The 16427-nt window shown below is 42.0% G+C and overlaps 1 protein-coding gene across 7 annotated transcripts in view; it reads left to right on the plus strand.

Annotated features, from left to right (window-relative positions):
* Nucleotides 1-16427, plus strand: part of LOC114549865 (pleckstrin homology domain-containing family A member 5) — a 249965-nt gene that overhangs the window by 155028 nt on the left and 78510 nt on the right. For all 7 annotated transcript variants that reach the window (XM_028570148.1, XM_028570149.1, XM_028570151.1 and 4 more), the window contains 2 exons: nucleotides 10979-11162; nucleotides 14769-14873. In XM_028570148.1, the coding sequence (XP_028425949.1) occupies nucleotides 10979-11162; nucleotides 14769-14873 (289 nt within the window). The remainder of the gene's footprint in view (nucleotides 1-10978; nucleotides 11163-14768; nucleotides 14874-16427) is intronic.

The raw sequence follows: 16427 nt of genomic DNA on the forward strand, positions 1-16427 counted from the left end.
GACTTTGATCATACATAACAGGTGAAAGAGTTATTGGAAGATTTTCATCTATCTCTGTACTGGAAACACAGAGATGATATTGGTTTTCTCAAACAATCAAGCTGTTCCGTTAACTTTATTAAATTAAAACTGGTGAATCCTCACTGTGCTGCCAACAAAAGCAAAGAATAACCCACTTCTCCCAGCTTTGTCTTCAGCTCCATTCATCTTCAATCCAAGGCTTGAGAATTATTTCCATGTTCCTGCCTCTTGCTGTTACTAACACTAACTTTATTTCAGACTCTGTGTGAATTGCTTGATGAGCCGCTATGCAACACTAATGCACAAATGATATTCCGGGTGATTAATGTGTGTGCCATGGCTTGTGTCTCCAGCATACAGCGGGGAAAGTTCAAGTTTCCTTTCTAAATAATCACCCTGTGTGTTAATTTAGTAGGAACTCGTATATTTCTACTGCCATCCAAATGAAACAAGTTCCTTTTTTTTCGTCTGCAGTGGCTTGTATTATCTCTGTCTTGATGAAATGAAACCATGTGTCAGGCTGACACTGTGACTACACATTGCTGAGTGACAGGGTATTAAAGTCGAAGCCTAGTATTTTCTCCCAGTTAAAGCCTTGAACTGTCTCATAGTGAACTGTGACTCGCTGATCCAATCTAGAAACATAAAAGCAAGAGAATTCCATTACTGAGAAATATACCTAAAGTCATTCTCATAGCTTGAGCTATCATTCACCTAAGTATCTGTGTCATTTAGATTTAAAGATCTGTCTGCTCTTCATTTTCTTTTATCAAATGCATTTCTCAAGACGGTGTCTTTAAAAGATGCTTACATTAGAGACAGAGCTTTATATTTTCATTTCCCGCATTAAGATTTTGTTATGGTAATGATTGACACATTTTTGTCACCGAGCCGAACATAACCAAACATTTTTTTTTTTTTTTTAGATGTTTACTTGCAATATTGAATTTCTCAAACATGGCCAATTTCATTGAATTTTCAATGTGGGAGCTGGATTTATTTATTTTTTTAAAGATTTTTGTTGGCATTTCTGCCTTCGATCACTGTGACAGCTTAAGGTCGTGACACACCAACCCGATAATCGGCCGTTGGACAGTCTGGTGAGGTCGGTGACTCGAGTCTGTTCGGTGTGTTCCGTGCCGTTATCTGTCGGAGGGGCCATCGGCCTTCATTTTGGCCGATTTGACTTGTTGAATCGGAAGGCGGGCAGTCGGACTCAATGGCCAATCTGATTGGTGGAGTGCTAACCCGGAAACGGAGAGCGGGATGAGCGTGACTAGAGTCTCTCAAAATCTGACGAAAATCTTTTAAACTGACCTTTGTTGATCTGAAATGAAGACAGATTCAGCGACTGCACGGCCTAATTTCTCTCTTAAAATGTTTTCAGAAACACGTTTCGGTGAACTGTCTTCGTAAAATATTAGATCGTATTCTGAACGAGCCGCCATGACAGTCTGGCTTTGAATTTCCAGAGAAACCAGACCCACGTGACGCGTTTGTCCAATCAGCTGCCGGTTTACATTTTTGGGCGACAATACAGATTAGCGCCGTCTGTTGTTATGGAGACGTATTACGTCTTGTCGCTTTGCTGTGTTATGAGGCACTTTTTGGACCAACTCTGGGAGACTGATCAGTCCATTTTGTAACGTCACGCTGATCTGGTACAAGTTGATTGACAAGTTAACAAGTTCATCCGATAGTGATCTTCTCTCAAACTGATTTAGTTTGAGATAGATGTGACGGCAACGGACAGTGTGGGATCCGTGTTGTGGTTGCCTCAACTTTTGTTTCAGTTCACGTTGTCGTGTAGTCTGTCAGTCACCCATCACGGGCGAGAGTTGGAGCGGAGAGTCCTATCTATTCATCCCATAGACTGAGCAGGCCTGTTAATGAGGGTGTATGTGGAAGTGTCGGACGCTCAGCCTGAGCACCCTAAATCCCGTCCGATCCCTGTAAATTGGCGAAACCAAGCTTACTTTGCCTCGCTGGCTCGACTCAGCAGTTCTGCTTCCAGCAACCTCCACAAATGAAAATATCTATTTGCAATGCAGTCGTATAAATTGCAGAAAATGCAATTGTAAGCTACTCACGCAATTTTCAGCGTGGAATTAAACTAATTGTTAAATAAAATGAATTCATTTTGATGTAGAGCAGGAGGGGCGGCACAGCGCCCTACACCCTCTTAGGGCCGGCCTCCACTGCAGAGAACAAAAAATGGCTGTTTTAAATAGAGCAGAGTCATCAGTAACACTGGTGCTCAACATGCAGTTGGAAGCCATACTGCAAACAAATGGATCTAGGTAAAAAAAAAACTCTCTGATCCTGCTCAGATGGCTGAAGAACAGCCTGCACGGCCAGCGCTCACGCTAACCGGTTTCATCAGCAAGTCACTAAAGGGCGCACTAACAGAGCAGCCGCAGGAAAGGGTTTATGGAGGAAATTTTAATAAGAAAACCGCGCAACTGAAAGATGAAAAGGCAGTCGAGATGAGACAGTGGGGAGGATTGGGACGACCGAAAGAGAGAAAAACAGATTGGCTGTGTGATCAGTGTGTGTGTGTGTGTGTGTGTGTGTGTGTGTGTGTGTCTGTGTGTGTCTGTGTGTGTCTGTGTGTGAGGAGAGGCGAGTGAAGGCCTCCACTCTCACTCACAGTCAATTGGCCGGCAATTCAGTGTCACTGACAGAGCCACAAAATGGGAGAAATTTAAGAACATCTGGCTCTGGCAACAATGGCCCTCTGTTGTCTAAAGGCTTACAGACACTACACACACACCATTGAGACTGGTATATGGAAATGTCGCCAGCCCAGCTGAATAATATTTCATAATGAATATACTCTAACTCCTCTGGTTGAGTCCGTAAGGTTGCCTTGGTGCCGTGAATAGACTGACTGGTGTTTGTGTGCCCACACAAAACGGCATGGACAGATACCACAAACAACTTAGAATACTCCATAATACCCTGCAGTAGCTACCAGCTGGGTGTAGCACATCATATTTGGATTTCGCTGAGACTTCTGGACTCGTTGGTCATTTAAAGTGATGGTTCGGAGTAATTTCACCCTAGGGACCTTTGCACCATGACATCGAGCCAAACATCCCCCGAGAAGCTTTTTTCACCTGGGTCTAACATTGGGAGAGTTAGCGTAGCGTAGCGTTATCAGCTGAATAGCTTAGCGCAGGGGCTAATGGACCCACATTTGTATCTGGTAAATGACCCCACTAATAATGCCCGAAATGATACCAAACGTCTACAGTAGTACATATAGGTTATGTACTCATAAAACGATGGATTGGAAAGTTTGTAAGTACACCAGAAGTTTATGAACACTTGCCTGCTGGCTTCTGCTCTCTGTTGTTGTTGCTGCTGCCGCTAGTAAGACGAGTGCTTAGGGCTGTCTACAAATTACTACACCAAAAAGAGATGCAACAAAAATATTTTTTAATTTAACTTTTTTTTTTTAAAAGTAAGTGCTGTAGTATAACTAGCAGGAGACAAGTAATAACTGAGATAAGTTTGGAGACATTACCTTATTTAATCATTAAATTAATCAATATTTTTGTTGTATCTCTTTTCGGTGTAGTAATTTGTAGACGGCCCTAAGCACTCGTCTAACTGCAGGTAGCAGCAGCAGAAGCAACAGAGCGCAGAAGAGAGCAGGCAAGTGTTCATAAACTTCTGGTGTACTTACAAACTTTCCAATCCATCGTTATCAGCATTATTAGTGGGATCATTTACGAGATACAAACGTGGGTCCATTAGCTCCTGCGCTAATAAGCTATTCAGCTGATAACGCTACCCTACGCTAACTCTCCCAATGTTCGACCCAGGTGAAAAAAGCTTCTGGGGGGGTGTTTGGCTCGAGGTCATGGTGCAAAGGACCCTAGGGTGAAATTACTCCGAACCATCACTTTAAGGCTGTTCCTCTTTGCTACATCATGCAGGTTTCTTGTTGGCTCTTCAGAAGGCCCTCTTCATGGATGAGAAGTTTACCCTACTGTCACTGTTGGAAGTACATTCTCTGTCAGCGTGTTCTCATTAACGGGTCCATATGATATACAGTACGTAGTAAGAGAATGTTTTCTCACCAAAATGTATGATATCCTACAAAAGTAGCTGCCGGCTGGTCACGTGACGCCGGCTACATTGGCCGGCTACAAGGCTCTGTGACGCTAGGTGGCAGTTGCTAGCCGAGCGGCAGTTGCTAGCTATCCTTGGCCGACACTGAGCTCCGTGATGCCGGCTACAGAGCTCTGTCGTATCAGCAGCAGTTTTTGGTTTAGTTGACTTTGAACCCGGCATAGGCGCCGAAAATACTGAGCACCCACGTGTGCCAGACTGCCAGTAGGCTACATTCATTTAAAATTAAACATTTATAGCAGTTGGTGCTAAGTGGAGCGTCTGTCATAGTGTGATTGGTTATGTCGCTGTCAGTCTCCTGCTGATCGCGGTTACACATCAGTTAAACTTTTCATCTCCAATCCTACTATCTGTATTTGTGACGTTGTCCTGTCGGCTTTATCAAGTTAATAGGCGTGTGTGTCCATTTCCTAAGGTTCTGCAATGCAAACATGTTTTGACTACTTTTTGTTAAAGGGCGTGCGCCCATGAGCACCCACGGAGGAAAACATAAATCGGCGCCTATGGAACCCGGTACAGAGCACTGCGAGCTGCCGGTCGTTTTGGCGGACATTACAGTCAAGTATAGGCAACAAAAAGTGAGCGTTATGCGGCGACGATAGTTAAGTTTAGGCACCAAAAAGACTAGTTAAGTTTAGGAAAAAGATCGAGGTAAGGATTTAAACACTTCAGAGGAACATGCGTTTCCTGGGTGAAAGTCCTTTGTTTTCCCCGGGAAGCGATCTCCACTCCCCAGCTTGGAACGCGCTGTGTTTTATTACCCACCCATCCACCCCGACCTCCTCCGCGTTCCACAGTTTTCATAAAGCAGCAGTCATTGTGGTGCATACAGCAATAACAAAAAACATGGAATGCTTACGAATGCTCCGTGCTTAACTTTTCGTAGCTATATGTACGTATGGTTAATGAAAACCACCTGTTCGAGAAAGAGGAGTGTTGTCATTAGAACAATAGACCTGATGTAGCTTCTAGGGAACCATTTGTCAGCTTTAGAATCGTGCCACATGTGTGTAAGCTACTCTAAAAGGGGTGATTAACTTTAACTTCAATAGGCTGCAGCTCCCTTAACTAATATGAGCAATTTACACCCTATTTAGAGCTAAGTATTGAATGTGACAGGTTAACTTGCTTTAAGTGCTTTTTCTATACCTAAGGATGGATAACTGCTGTGAGTATCCAGTGCTCTACAGAGACTCCTTTTTAAAATGCATGGCACTCTGATATCCTGCCTCAAATATATTTTGTCTATGGGCATGGCAAGAAATTGATGTTTCTATTTGAAATATGAAGTTTAGTCATCCATTAATTAGCAGAGTTGGGGTTTTCCATTTGGCTACAGGGGAGTAAATGTTGCTGAGTGGGCTGAAGTATAGAAGATTACCTCTATTGTCAGTATGGAATATTAAAGATCTGCTGATGCATTTCAAGGCATTTAAATGGTTGTCATGCCAATGGCGCTCCTTCAGGCACGGCAGTGTTATCTCAACTTGGATTCTGTTTTATCTTAACCCACGCCTAAACTAATGAAGCAAAACTCAACTCGAATCGCCACTACACTCACATGGTATATTTATATTCATGGTGAAATTTGTGAAAAAAGCAGAAACCATTGATACCATAGATATACTGCCAGTCCACCAGCCATTCCAAAACCCTTATTTATGAACATTAATATTCAATGGAAAATAATCTCAAAATGAAACAGCACCACGTGGTGTCAACATAAAACACAGCGCTTTCAAGCCGGAGAGCAAAGTTCAAGAAAACAAAATACTTTCAACCAGGAAATGCTCGTTGATTCTTCGGAAACACCATCTTCTTCCTAAACGTAACGAGTCGTTTTGGTGCCTAAACTTAACTATCATTGTCGCATGACGCTCACTTTTCCTGTGTAAACTCCACTACCACGGCCCCTGAAAGCACAGTCATCTGGCGGTGCCTGTAGCCACCTCACAGTCACCTGTTGGCGGCTAAACAACTGCTGCTGGTAGCCGGCGTCCCGGAGCTCTGTAGCAGCTAAATACAACCAGCAACTGCTGCTCAGATTTTATCGTTTTATGGCACTGTAAAATGTTCACGTTACAGCTTCTACAACTTCTATTTTAGGTATAAAATATATGGTCTATTGGTGAAGTAGCATTGGGGAGGGGAGGGGCGGGGGGGGGTACATTTTGTCCGCACCGGGGATAAAAATAATTCAGCAGAGGCAGGGATTTGTAGACCAGAAAGGAGGTTAATCCCACGCATTCCCCCCAGCAAATCGCACCCTGTTTATATTCAACACAACTTTTTGATTATGGCGGTTCACAATGGTACTCTGCCCACCCCCGCTGCCACTCTTCTCACCTGGAAGCCATGCTGTCACTTGCTGCAAAATCACACATGTGATGAACAACATTGAATTCTGCTATTAAGTAGTGTAGATTGAATGTAAAGTTTGTCTCAAAGTTTAACCTAAAAAAGGGCCATGTAGTCACTAAAACCATAGGGTTTATCCTCTGGGGAGTATGCATATGCGGAGTCATTTTCACAGCAAACTGCCCCCATGGTTTTATTATTGTCATGTACTGTATGAGTGGACATTTTGGTCTGATCTTGGCACCAGAGGAGAAGACAGTAATCCAGTAAATCCATGGGATTCATCATCAAGGGAGCATGAATAAATAAAGCAATAGTCATGGAACATTAGTTTTTGACATACCTTGTCATGTGGACATTTGACCTGATGGTTGCACTTCCCTCACAAAAAGTCAAGGGGTTATCAAAGAATCAAGGGAATCCTCTTGGCCAGGAAAATCTGGCCAAGAGGTGTTGAGATATCTGAAGCAAAACGGTCAACAATAGCGTCTCATTCAGCAGGTCAAAAAATTAAAGAAAAATTGAGCAACCAAGCCAAAAACAGAACATCTGACATATTAACACCTATCTTAGTTTCTACGGCTAACATGTTGGCAAACATTTTATTTACACATGCAGTGGACATAGAGCAACTTTAGCATTCATTGGGAGTTGTGTTTTTGGCCACCCAATTAAAATCAGTACATTATTTACATTATCACTACAGGCGACCCCTTTTACATTACTTTAAAATTGGACACAGAATAGCAAAACATAGCAGTACACAATTAAAAGCTGATAGAACTGACAAATAAAATAGAAATAGAAACTTGTCTGGCCAGATCCTGGCCAACCCGCACAAGTCATCCTTCAACCAGGTTGTTCTGTAGCCAAAACTAAGCTGTTTGATAATTATACCTGTGCACTATGAAGACCAGATCACCATCCCAGAGACTGCTCAGCATTATCTGAGGCCCTCACTCTTACAAATCCTATACACTCTGAGCAGAAGTAACAAAACCCTTGTGTTGTGTGCCATCAATAATAATACCAACGCGGACGACGACTTGTATTGACATTTTGCTTTGCTTCTATTTTGCTAACCTCGGGAGCCGAGATAGGGCTGTCAACATGTGGTACTTTTAATTAGCTTCTGTCCTTCTACTTGACTAGGGGACAAAAACTTTGAGCTGGTTCAATTTTTCAGGCCACGTTGGCAGGCCATTTAAATTGGTTGGACGTAGAGGCATGTATCAGAGGTGACACCTAGGGAATAATAGCTGTGATTCATGCGACCGGCTCTCCCTCAAACTCTCACTTTCTTTATCTCTGTTTCTGCGTCTCTCGTCTCCGTCGCCTCCCTCTCTGCTCATTCAAGCCACTCTACCCTTCCTCTCGTCCTCATCCTCCCTCTCTCTAATGGCCCTGACAGAGATTGTGTGTCATTAAGAGAGTGAAGATGAGATGGCGGGGGTCGACTGATTGGCTGGCTGGATTGTCGTGGAGACAGCTTCTGCCTTTGAGATTAGCTCTCTGCTCTCTCATCTTGGTAGCACAATTGGTTACGATACCAGCACACACACGCATCCACCTGCACACATTTACATCAGTTATTTGAACCGAATTCACTAATTTAAGGAGACATTTATACTTTTGTATTGCAGTTCCAATTGCCAGCAGAACTACCTGCATAATGCAGGGATCCAAGCTTGAAGATGGTGGCACAGTGGCTCAGTGATAGGGCTGCTCCGTCTTAGTCGACTAATTGGTCGTTTTGGTCTTAGTCAACTTAGATTTCTTTAGTCGATTAGTCATGTTTTATGCTTTTTTCATGCTGAATGACTTATTTCCAAGAAATGCACGAGCACATCTCTGGTAAACACAAGAATTAAAGTGGTGCTTTTGCATGACTCTTAGCAGAGAAACTCAGATTTACAGATCTGTCGATTAAATCAACTAATCGATTAGTCGATACAATTGAATGAGTGTTAGTCGACTAAGAATTTCTTCAATGGAGCACAGCCCTACTCAGTGGTTAGCAATGCATCCTCACAGCAAGTATGTATTGCTGAGTACTGGGTTGAATCCTTTCTGTGTGAAGTATATTCTCCCTGTGTTTGTGTGCGTTTGCTCCTGGTGCTCTGGTTTCTTCCCACTAGGGCTGGGTGTCTTTCAACACTATTTGATACCGATACCATTACATTAATTTTGCTACCGGTCCCTAAATTATATTTGTCTCTACAACGTGTAACGTTAGACAGCCAATCACAGACAGTCGTTAGGTATTGAAATTGGGGTATTGAATGACGAGGCATTTTTCCATACTCAATACTTTAGAGGCAATTCGGTCGGGAAAGTATCTAATTCAGTACCTAGCCCTACTTCCCACCATAAAGACATGCATGCTAGGGAACTCCTGCCATTGCTCCTGAAGAAGGTTACTAGCATTACAACAGGAGTCGGTCCCCAGGCTGTTAGGTGTAGCAGGGAGGAGTAGGGAATGGCGGACCCAAAATGCAGAGAGCAGGCAGGCAGGCAGGCAGGAGAACGTTTGAAGAGGAGGATTTATTAATGAAACAAACAAACCAAGGGAGTCCTGTTAACTGCAGCAGGCAAAAACCGATTCCAAAGACAAGGCATCAAAAAACCAAGGGAATCCAAAAACAGGAATAACCGGGAGCGCTGACACTGGGGGGACACTGGACAAGGGTAACACAAAGACTAAATACAGAGGGTAATGAGATAACACAAGACAGGTGACACAAGGCTGGGAAACAGGTGAAACACATTAGGCTGGGCAAAGCAATCAAAAAGGAGGGAAACACAAGACAGGAAGTAAAGTGGACAAGACAGAAAACCAGAGACTTCAAAATAAAACAGGAAACTGAGCAAAAGACAACACAGAAAACAGACTAACAAACTAAGACAACACCAAAACCATAACACAGGCACCGGACTATGGCTGCACTGCTCCTAATTAGTTAGGATGGGTTAAATGCAGAGGATACATTGCTTGCATACTTGGCATAATAAAGGAAAACATATTATTATATAACTGGACACTCAACTGCGCCTTGACTCAATGACTTAGGATTTGACCGGAAGACTGAGGAGCGGAACTGGGTGCCTGGGAGCACCTGGTAGCTGGGCCAGTGAAAGCTGTAGTAACATACAGTTTAGTTATTAAGTCATTAAATTAGTTATACACACAGCCCTGTCCAACTTTTATCAGTGGACATGTTGTTATGCTGTTTGTATGCACAAAAAACGGCCTAATGTGTCGTTATCAACTGGTATTGCTAACAATGGCTATCCTGGATAGAGCTTAAAACCACTGTGAATTCCGACTAGTTAGTTGGAACACACTATAATATGGCAACAAATAAGCTAAGATGCCGTTCCCTCTTGCACATTTGGGGTTATTATTGAAAACCTTTTTTGTTTTTATTAAATATGCCGTTTTTAAAGCCTTTAACCTCAACCTGCACCGTTTCATTTAGAACCAGCGGACCCCACTTTTTGGGATATATTTCCCCATCATTTTGTGAATATAGTGTAATAGTGTGCATGGTGTCTGTCTTACCATAAGTCTTTTTTGGTCAAGAGGAAGAGCTGAACTGAAGGATAGATTTGTGTGCTTAAAGCAAGAAAGTTTACTCTTGACGTTGTTAAAGGAGAGGGGCATTGGCATGTGACTGCTGAGCTGAACTGAGGGCGCACACACACACACACACACACACACACTCACACACATTGGACTGATGCCCGTGCTGAGTTATTCAGAATAATGTAGAGAAGAATCTCTCTGTCCAAGAAGAATCTCTGTCCACTAGAATAAAAGTCTGTAAAATCAATTTGAATGACCCCAATCAAATATAAATCAATCAAATGCAAACTGAAGTCATGGTCACACCTCCTAGCTGTCACGTTAAGTGTTGCATGCTATTGTACTTTCTTATCATATAGAGCAGTGGTCTTCATTGTTTTTTAGGCAGAGAACCCCTAACCTTCAAAAGAGACAAGCAGGGACCCCCTACTACATATATTGTACAAAATTGAGTTGCATAATAAACTGATCTGACAATGTGTAGAGCCTTCACACATACCTTTTTATTGTGCCCTACGATACTTAGCTACTATTTACATATTCAATATATTTTAATGTCAATCATACATGTGGAAGGCACAGTGAATCCATTAGCTTAACTATATCTGTGGATGGCTACCATAGTGGCTACCCTACAGGCCAGTACGCATATCATGTTGTTGAGGTTGTTGTTTTTCGCCAATATGTTGGATTCATGTTTATTTTTAGACCTATTTAATTTATTAATTTAATTTTTTTTTAAAAGCGTTAAACAATAATTTAGCGGCCCCCCTGCAGTGACTCTGAGGACCCCCCCCCAGGAGTCGCGGACCACCTTGAAGAGCGACTGACTCCCTCTCTCTTTGTGTCTCTATGTCTCTCGCCCTGTGGCAGGCCGGCTCCCAAGGCTTCGTCAGAGCAAGGCAGCACCAGTGACAAGAAGGAGCGTCCCATGAGCACCATGAGCGAAGCATCAAACTACACGGGGGGCTCCGACTACAGCACCTTCCCCGGCAGCCCGGCCACCGCCGCCAACACCACCACCACCACCACCACCACCTCCACTTCATCCACACGGGTCAGTCTCCATTTATACAGGCCTTCAAATCAGAGCATAGCTCTGGTGAGCAGTGTATTCCCAGTTCTAGATCAGGGCTAATCATAACATCTCATTTATCAAGCATCGTTAGCCGACAGAGGCTGACTAAGGCACATAAGGCTGCCGGGTGAGATATTTGTGTTAATATGGACGAGATTAGTTCTGCTACTTTGTCTCAAAACGTTGCTTAAATATGACGTAGTAGTGTAGATGTAGCCTAAAGAAGGATGGTGAACATGGCAAACATTTACTCATAAACATCAGCATGGTCGCGAACTCTAACAAAATAAAGACACAAGTTATTTTGAAAGTCAACATAACCTACCATTCTACCATTTTGTGATATACTACAATGCCGCACGTTACTCCACTACACAGTACCGTTCTCCTAAAACACACAGATGATGTGACTCCACAGAATTTCTTCTTATTAAATCTGCAGAAAGGCAGCGAGGTAAGGTAACACACCACCAGCAGATGTGTGTCTGTGCAGTAAACCCACAAACCCACTAGCTGTTTTTCTGGAGCGTGGAAATGCGTCAATGATGGGAAATCAGACAGTGAATTCTGGCACATCAAAGTGTGTAAACTCAGCAGGGAAGCAGAATTTTATTACATTCAGCACATCCTGGGTACCATACCTTCTCTTTTCTGTAAGGCACGTCCAGAGTCAGATACATTTTAAAGGAATAGTTAGACATTTTGGGATGTATGCAGGGGGTCATAACTTCCTGGAGTCTCCGCTGGTTTCAGGGCAATCGCTCAGAGTCATTTTGACATTTTGACAGTTTTTCCATAGAAACAAACAAGATATAGCATGTTAATTAATAAGCTTTAGAAATGCTGGTAAGCAGCTTTTTTAACCAACCATTTCTGGCTTTCATGAATAAGTGATGCTTATACTACTTAATACTATTTAGACTTCTGCTTACACTGGCCAGAATACAATATCTTCTACTAACAACTACAGCATGATTAACATGTGTGTTTGTTAAGGTTAGGGAGAGATCATTGTCTTGATTGAATTTTTAAAAAGTCCATGGTGACTGTAATCACAAGACAGGATGTTTACTTTTTAATATTTAACTAAAACCACGATCCTTCCCTATCCCTTTACCTGGTGGAGTCAAGTCATTTGGATTTACACGGCTCAAAATCACAAATGTGCCTTAAAAGGCTTTACAATCTGGATAGCAAAGGCATCCTCCATCTTTAGACCCTCAGCTTTTAGTAGCCTAAACTCAAACCTAAGCATGTGATGGATTCAGGATGCTATGTAGGGTTAAAGTCCATAGGAAGTACATTGTCTGGGAAAACCCATTACCCATTACCATTGGACCCAACCCGTTCTCATTGCCAACTCAAAAAATACTGACGCTTGGTCAGTGGCTCTCAGCGTCAGATACCGATGCAAAAATCACCCTGTAGCGTCTGTATGGGACACACCGGGCAGAGCAGCAGCTCGACCGCGGTGCTGTAAGATGACGAAGTATTAAAGGGTAACTACAATTTTTTTCAACCCCTGTTCCTATGTTTTTGTGTCTAAGTGACTGATGGGAACAACAATCTTTGACCACTATAAAGGGAGATTGCTGCAGTCGACAGAGGTGAAACAAGCTACAATATAAGTTAATAGGGCAATTGTCCAGCTTGTATTTACCATCAGAAATGAGCTTGTTTTGCTGCTGACAGACTCAGATTAATATTCAAAGTGTCTGACAACATTATAGAAAGGATCCCTTCAGAGAGAGACCTTAAAAACCTCTTTAAGACCTTTCTGTTTAACCAGAAACAGCTCTGAAGTCACTAGCTCTAAACCCACCAGACTCCATTTAAAAAACAATACTTTTAGCGTGTATAGAGCCAACATATTTCCACATGTAAATCAGTAAACTATGTGTTTATTTCAACCAAAACTAGAATAGTGATGGTTGGAAAAGTGGAAAGACAACCCAAAACGGCTTTTCATAGTTTTATTTTGTTTCTGTCAACTTTGAATGAAGTGTGTTTTACGATGCTGAAATGAATATTTACATGGAGTCTGGTGGGTTTAGAGAACGCAATTTCGCGGATGTTTTTATGTTTAAAAAAGGATCTTACTCTTTAACAGAAAGGTCGACCTCCTTAGAAATCCTTTCCATAATGTTGTCAGACACTTAGAATATTAATCTGAGCCTGTCAGTGCAAAAATTAGCACTTTTCTGATGGTAAATGCAAGCTGGTAAATACAATTTACTAATCTATTAACTTACATTGTAGCTTGTTTCTCTGACTGCCAACTGCAGCGATCCCTCTTAATACTGGACCGATGTCAAAGATTGTTGTTCCCATCAGTCACTTAGACACAAAAACATAGGAACATAGGGTCCATGTTGAAAAAAAATGGTAGTTACCCTTTAGGAGAGACAACGGTAGAGAGTAGTATGAAAGACCCAAAATCCACGTTGGTTGTGGGGGATGGTCAAACAACACAGGACTTTCCCCCAGGAGACCGGGGTTCATGTCCCTTTCTTGTCCTGTGTGTCACTGAAATGGACATTTTATAACCCCACCCACCATCTTTTCCTAAACCTAACTGTCCCTATCTTCAGCCGCATGTCAGTTAAACGTACGTCCCGACCCAGAGTGTCAAAAAGTAAGGCCAAGAGTCCCGACCAAGCGCGTCTAAACATGACGCTAAAGGAGACTTTTAGCGTCAATAACAAACGCCAAAGACACCCGATCAAGCTTTGCTTTCTGACGCAATGGGAGTGAGAGTTTGTTGTTAAAACCACGACCTGAAATGTCAGGAAACTTCACTCTGACGGATGCACACATCACATATCATGAATGGTTTGTTAGTAGTTGTATCCTATTTGTCTTCAGTTTAGACTCCATCAAAGAACGCCTCGGATCGTTCTGCCATTGACTGACATAAAGAGACTTTCACGCTGCAGTGCTGCATTTTTTAAGCAAGCGAGCCGTGATGTATGGGAGAAGCTGATATTATGGGTTGTTGTTTCTCCCAGTTGGGTTCTCACTTTAGGACAGAGTGTAAAACTCAACGTCTCTGAGGGCCACAATGGATATAGAGAATCACATCGAGGGCCAGATGGTGTACTGACATGCTTTGATTTTTATCAAAAAAGTCATATATGCCGAGAATGTTGAAAAAAGCGCCAAAAATGTCAGAAACAAAATATGTCAAAAATAGCGCCACATTTATTTATTTTTTAAATCCCCAAAACATCTAAAGAAGAAGTGCCAAAAACATTGAAAAAAGACCCCAAAATGTTGTTAAAAGCGACAAAAACTAACGGGCCAACACTTTTTGTGAACCTGAATTGACGGGCAGGCTGGATCAAGGTTTGCAAGGGGCCCAATTTGGCCCACGGGCCTTGAGTCTGACACATGTGTCGTAGGAGATGAAAGATGGAAACAAAAGCATAACCTGGGCTGTTGTTTTTCAAAAAGGTGTATAGATTATTTTTGGGTGACTATAATTCCAAAAATGTGAATTTCAAAGATCTGTAATGTAAATGTTTATTTTTTTTCCTTCTGTAGAGCTGAATACAACATGTCTTACCCATTCCTGTGTTTCAACAGCCCTCTAGGTCTTCCAAAAAAGTTCACAACTTCGGGAAGAGGTCAAACTCCATCAAGAGGAACCCCAATGCCCCGGTTGTCAGGAGCAACTGGCTTTACAAACAGGTACAGGAGGAAAGCCATATATATATATATATACACACAGTATATTCTTTTGAATAGTGAGTTTGAGCTGATGCCGTCTGGCAGGAGGTACAGGTTACCAAACTGCAAGCTGAACACGTATAAATTGTCATTTGTGCCGCTTTCAATCGAACTACTGAATAAGATGCGTGTGTGTGTGTGTGTGTGTGTGTGTGTGTGTGTGTGTGTGTGTGTGTGTGTGTGTGTGTGTGTGTGTGTGTGTGTGTGTGGGGGGGGGGGGTTTTCATCCATACACAAACCGAAATAAAAATAAAGAGAGTTTGTGGTTTAATCCCCCGAGGACAAAAGACCCACTGGTGAGTCCAAGCAATGTTTGACAATACTCCTACTCAAAAAGCAATATAACAAAATTTCCTTCATCAACATTTATTTACTATTTTATTCATATATTTTGCTACTTGTGTGAACCCAAGACTTTTGTAAACTCATTTCAATCACCAAAACAACTGAGTTTAGAGTTGTTTTTACAAGAGATTTGAGAAATTTCGAAAAGCAAACATCAACTTTTCAGCTTTTATCTCTTTACAGATTTCTCTGGAACACATTTGGGCCTCAGTGTACAGAAATCTGAGTTTGTTTTGAACATCTTCATATGAAACACATGCGTATCCGGTTAGATGCAAACATCCTTAAAATGTAAATTTAAAAAAAAGAAGTAAAAATGCTCTTAGACCTCAGAAGGTTTAGGGGTTTAGTTACATGGTGGAACAGTGCAGTGACTGTGCAAAGTATCCTGAAATTTGGAGTTCTGTAAATCATTTAGGCCATTGTTTAGCCCCCCAAAAAGTGTTTAATCCGTCCATATCGCGGTGTTCTCATGCTTAAATATTTTTCATTTTTTTAACCAAAAATCACACAATCTTCACATGACTGCGTACACTTTTTCAGAGCTGTAGTCTTTGATCCTTTTTTTCTGCTGTACCTACCAGACAGCCACTGGTTTCCATTCATTTTACTGAAGTATGAAAGAGAGATTTGAAACCTACCTGCAGCGTACAGGTGTTGCAAGTACAAAGTGATTTAACACAGTAACGCAACTCAGCCAAAAAATTATAAATAGCATAGTGTTCACCTAAAACCATTATGCAAGTGTCTGTGTGGGTTGATTTAAATTCTGAACCTAAATCCATGGAAGCTAGTGGCTGCCCAGAAGGTAGGGAAAACAAATTAAAAAATCTCAAAGGTTTGGCTGTGGAGAATGGTTGGCAGTCATGTAAAATATATAAATCTTTGGTGCACACTGGTATGGTCCATGATGTTATGCATAACTACCTAGCTACAGTACATCCATGAAAAATAGGGACAGAAATATGACCGCTAAAATTGTGAAATACTTTGGTGAGATGACACAGCTGCATACTATATGAGTCAACTTACTGATATAACTACTCCTAAGTCGACTGAGATCGGCCAATGAGAACACAATTGCCACATTTCCATTGCGTGATACGGCTCAAATCAACTTGACTCGCCTGGAACCGCTCTTTTTTGGTTTTCCCTTAGCAAAAGTTGTGG

This window comes from Perca flavescens, chromosome 23 (assembly GCF_004354835.1).
Source record: "Perca flavescens isolate YP-PL-M2 chromosome 23, PFLA_1.0, whole genome shotgun sequence".
NCBI lineage: Eukaryota > Metazoa > Chordata > Actinopteri > Perciformes > Percidae > Perca > Perca flavescens.